The 5,496-nt window shown below is 30.5% G+C and overlaps 1 protein-coding gene across 2 annotated transcripts; it reads right to left on the bottom strand.

The window, feature by feature from the left end:
* Positions 1-971: 971 nt before the first annotated feature.
* Positions 972-4,508, bottom strand: LOC117113254. Of its 2 annotated transcripts, XM_033256551.1 has the most exons (4): positions 3,836-4,508; positions 2,798-2,889; positions 2,054-2,176; positions 972-1,027 (listed from the first exon to the last, which is right to left on the bottom strand). In XM_033256551.1, exons 1-3 carry the CDS (start codon positions 4,237-4,239, stop codon positions 2,058-2,060), a joined length of 615 nt encoding a protein of 204 aa, XP_033112442.1. In that variant the 5' UTR covers positions 4,240-4,508; the 3' UTR covers positions 972-1,027; positions 2,054-2,057. The 2 variants fall into 2 exon arrangements, with proteins under 2 accessions (XP_033112442.1, XP_033112440.1); XM_033256549.1 differs by lacking the exon at positions 972-1,027 and having other exon boundaries at positions 1,041-2,176.
* Positions 4,509-5,496: the final 988 nt, after the last annotated feature.

Consider the following 5,496-nt stretch of genomic DNA (forward strand, 5'->3'; position numbering starts at 1 on the left):
CCCCGACGAAGGGTCAGATTTCCCCGACAAAAGCAACGTGGGCGTGGCCGAGCTGCGATGAAAATGTTTAGAAAGTGGTCCTGGTGGCGAAGCCCCCCGAAAATTTTGACAATTTATGGGTTTCAATTAAGGCTTATTTAATCAATTTTATATAGTACTAATATGTAGAAGATACATATAATTTTTTTTCTCCCCGACGAATTGTGCTTTTTCTTCCCGACGAAGGTGGGGGGGGGGGCAGCTCTCTCCCTGACATAAAATTTGATTGTGCGGACAGATTATAATGGCAATTTGTGTGATGTGAAAAGGCATCTAAATTATTGCACTGACCAATTCGCGGTTAAAGTTTCTACTGTAATCACATATTTTTGCGAGAATACTGACTAATCACATTTCATTGACTTAAACCAACAATATACAGTACATTCGCTTAATCAAAAATAATACAATGATCTAAAAACAATCAAGTTCCTATATAGTTTCTGTATAGATTTATGCATTATATATCTATAAATTATTATCTTTATACATAATTATTGTAAGTATTGTCAGCTTTTAGTGAATTAATCTTTTAAACAGTATAATATACTTATTGCTTGTAATGACCATGAACTGTTTTGTAAAGAAAAAAAGTGATTTTGTGAGACGAAAACCATGAAGATAAGAATTAAAAGTAAGGAAATAAGCAATTTGATGGATGTATCGATGATACATGAATAAAACTAGTTTACACCAAACGACAAAAATAACTCAATTCAGTTCATATAAATATTTATATTTATCGTCCATGTTTGCTGAATCGTGAAAACAGCAATCACATTATACTTGTGACAAGACAAATACAATTACACTTAAGTTACTCAAGTCTTACTTTCTACTTAATAATTAGAATTACAATACTGTACTGCACTGTAGTAATTACGCTCTCTTTTTCATAATATACAGTATATAAACCAAAAGTCAATTGCTTCAACGAATGCGACAATACTAGCGCCAAAGAATAGTCCAAGAGCGCCACCAAGATCACCTAAATAAAGCGAACATTATTCAATAATATTTTATTGTCATGTTATTTAAGGGATGATGGCCTGATACATGTTATAATGACGAAAATTGTTTAGATTTTATTCATTTCATTAAGTTTCATTCAAATAAAATAAATAGAAATGTATGTTAAATGTTACACTTAAGTTACTCAAGTCTTACTTTCTGCTTAATAATTAGAATTACAATACTGTATTGCACGGTAGTAATTACGTTCTCTTTTTCATAATGTACAGTATTAAACCAAATCGTGAAATGCATTATGTTGTCTTTTTCATAATGTACAGTATCAAATAAGTAACGAAGCATTAAAAACAATGTTACGACCTACATCGATTGACACGAACAAATTGACGTGTAAAAATATAACTTTAGTCGTATACAACTAGGCCTATACTACGTTAAATGCATTTCAAATAAGACAAAGTCATAAAGTGACGTTCCTTATGGTCAGCAAGGCGCGAAACAACATTTATTTATTTGTTTTAATGTTCTTAGCTACCTACATACCCAGTGTAGTTTGAAGTGCATTCCAAATATTAAATAACAAACTACTGTATCTTCCAATTACCTCGTTTGTAAAAAATAATCCACTACGAAACACCTTCTCCTCTATCCAACAAAACCACATCACATTTTATAGATATTGGCAGCTTGTGCTGTAGTTTCTTACAATTATATTTAGGCTATGTACTATAGTGTTAAGGTTAAATTTATGTGCCCTATTCGTCAGATTGTCTTCCATACTTAATATTTTTTTACATCATTCAAAAAATATTTAAAGTAAAATACGCCTAAATTGATCTTTTTATTAAGGATACTAACATGGTTGGTATGACAATGTTTTTTTTTAAATTATTTTTTAAATTTTTTACACTTAAGCATTAACAAGTACGCGAATGGAGTGCGTTCACTATTATGACACCCATTTATATTAGTCTATCATATCCTAATAATACTATATATATTACAATAAAACCTCAAAACGGTTCGCTGTGTTTATATTTACTGTTTTAATCTATCGATTTCTTCTTGCAACCGCAGCATCCTCTGATAAACCAAAAGTCAATTGCTTCAACGAATGCGACAATACTAGCGCCAAAGAATAGTCCAAGAGCACCACCAAGATCACCTAAATAAAGCGAACATTATTCAATAATATTTTATTGTCATGTTATTTAAGAGAGGATGGCCTGATACATGTTCTAATGACGAAAATTGTTTAGATTTTATTCATTTCATTAAGTGTCATTCAAATAAAATGAATAGAAATGTATGTTAAATGATATTTAAATTGTATTTTATTATTTGTTAGATTAGGTTAATTTTACTAGAGTTTACATAATAATATTAGTTATTATGGATCATAATAATGACTGTATTGTCTGGGTTATAAATGATTAAACCTACCGTAAATCACATTTTTAATGATTGAATAGTCTAACTTTGTTGAAATTATAATAAATTATAGATTATTTTTATGTCTATTTATATCAAATCAGTATGTAAATGTGCTAACTTGTACAAATTATGTAGACCTGTAATATGTGTAGGCCTATGTTATTTACAGAGAATTCGGGAATTCTATTTTTTTCACCAATTTGTTTAGAATTTTGTTTATTTGGCTTTAGATACGGTACCCTAGAAGCTGTAAGCAACAAATTGTTGAATTGCCTTGGTATATATTAGAATTAAACTGTGGGGCTAATTGTTGGTTACCCTCTTGTTCTACAATTCCCTGCATGATACTTACACATTATTGCAAAAACTTCGTATGCTTTTTGTTCTTGGATCTCTTCTACGTTTAAACTCTCGAAGTAGATGTCAACTCTGGCCAGATTATCTCTACAAACAAAACATATAAACAGTGGCGTATTTAGGAGTTTTTAAAAGGGGTGATGGGAATCGATGGGAATACAATGATTAAGTGGGGGCGCTAGTTTCCAAAATAAGGTGATACGAAGTGATTTATATCAAAATTCTTCAGGCATGTGTTTTTTTTTTGTTTTTTTTCTTCGAACATTTCCAATGAGGGACGACGAAAGGAGGGGAGCGAGTTTTTAGTGGGAGTGCGCCCCACTCCTCCACCCCGAGCACCCCTTGATAAGCCATACATGAAATAAAAGAAGTACATGATGCTTATATTTTTACCTACATACCGTAAATGATGAAGATAAATTTAGAACAATAATAACAGATAATATTTTGAAATGAAACAGTAAAGATAATATTGAATTGAGGAATTTGTATGGATACCTACAATTGTAATGAAAATTAACTAGGCCTAATTTGTGTGTTGATTGTTGGGATCGCCAATTTTTTTTTTTTTTTTTTTTTTTTTTTTTTTTTTTTTGTTGGGGGGGGGGGGGGATTTGAGGGTGGCTCTTAATCATCCTAACAACGTGGTGGATGTAGTCAACTTCTATATAAGGGTTATATTTTTTTTCCTAATTTTATTTATATGCACAAAATACTAGTAGGAATGAAACATATCATACCACAGCTGATTCACAATACAAAATCTTTCGGTGGTCTAGTGGTTATGACACCAGGCTAGTTATTTAGAGGTTGTGGTTCAATTCAATTTGGAAACGTACTGAACTTTAAATTGTAAATAATTTGTAGTAAAATGTCTGTAAATCAACTGACAGAAATTCGATCCGTTTCTGGTTGGAAGTTAATTAATTTTGATCAATACACGATTTATAAATTTTAATTAATTGTATTAGATTTGTTGACAAGCATTATCTTTATATGGCAAATTAAATAATGAATTTTCTGATATACATACTGCATATAACTGTATGTTAAGGAGCCCAGATCACCGGTTGTATAAAGGTTCTCGGCTACACCGACACTCATCTCCCGCATTTTAGGATAAACATATGAATATAGAGATTTTATCAAGTGGCCTATCAATCTCACGCTATGCTCTTTTGTGTAATTATCATACGGGTAGAATTTCTGAACGGCTTCTGTATAGGACACAATCAAGGTATCCATCTGACTTGAAAGCTCCTCCTCCAGAATAACAAACACTTCGTTATAGAAATCAGAGTTAACTGTTGTGTAATTGCATTCGTTTGCAAAATCATAAAAGATGGTATCACTGATTTTATTTATTACAAAAAATGATAAATCGTAGCTAATAACTCGGAAATTCTGGAGCAGCTTGTTTTGAAAGTCTTCCTTCATCCATTCTACGTGATTCGGGAGTTGCAGTTCATCTAAAGCACGTGCATAGAACTGTTCAATATGTGATACAACTTCTTCTGAAATCTCCTTTGTTCTATATGATACAGATTGTCTGAAATATGTGATATAATTTATAAAATTAATGAAATTACACAAATCAATTCACACAATCAACACTCAAATAACGAACAAATTATCTCAACGCTTTACAACCAACACATGGAACATCGCAAATAAGTAAATTTCTTTTCTCTATCTCTTTCGATAATTTTTTTTTTTTTTTTTTTTTTTTTTGCCTTTCGTGGGTGTAGCCCACCTTTATTCTCTCTTTTTTCAATGTTTAAATTTTTTTTTCACTAACTCTTGTTAAGGTTCAATAAACATTATGTACAGGATTTACATGAAAGTAAAGCAAAACAAATAATAAAAACTTCACGTGTCTACCACGAAGTACACTATCACATGAAATTTCTATAAACAATTATTATTTTTGATAAATTTTTACCTATTATTGCTTGATATTTTTTTTCTATAATTTAACAATTATAACTTTGCATAATATAATTGATTATGGTTCCTATTATACATTATAATGTCATTGAATACATGTAGTATATACCTATATAATGTATTAAGATTCAGAAATATAAAACATTTCATGACTTGTTAATAAAATACATTATAAGGTAAAATAAGGACATGAAATTATGTTTCTTAATAAAACACTCGATAAAATAAACTTATAATATACATAAACATATACACACATGCTTATATATACACATACACCTATATATATATATATATATAATATATATATATATATAATATATAATCTGCGTGGTTGGCTTAAACCAGATCATGTAGACAAGTGCTCAATGCAGTATATAGCAGAGCAGATAGAAAAATAAAACATGTAACACTGGGTTAAAGACTCAACATTTTATTGCACTACAGGCTGTTTCATGAGGGGTACCTCAATCATCAGGTGCTAGGCTCTGAGTGAGGGAATAATGAAGTACATAGATTGTGACAGTTTATCAGAACAAAAGTATGTTAATTACCAAGTGATTAAGTCTCTATTGTTTAGATGGATAAAAGAAAGCCTGCAGGATTAAGTAGTATATCGTAACAAGAACTTGCGTCTATGTCTACATGAACTGAATAATTTGTTCCTTTGATTTAGAGTACAAATTTCGGGTTGACATATAATAAAATACTTCTCTTGTATACAAAGGTTACATCGTTTGGTAGAGT

This window comes from Anneissia japonica, unplaced genomic scaffold (assembly GCF_011630105.1).
Source record: "Anneissia japonica isolate Jap-2015-1 unplaced genomic scaffold, ASM1163010v1 scaffold287593_len981703_cov172, whole genome shotgun sequence".
Lineage (NCBI taxonomy): Eukaryota > Metazoa > Echinodermata > Crinoidea > Comatulida > Comatulidae > Anneissia > Anneissia japonica.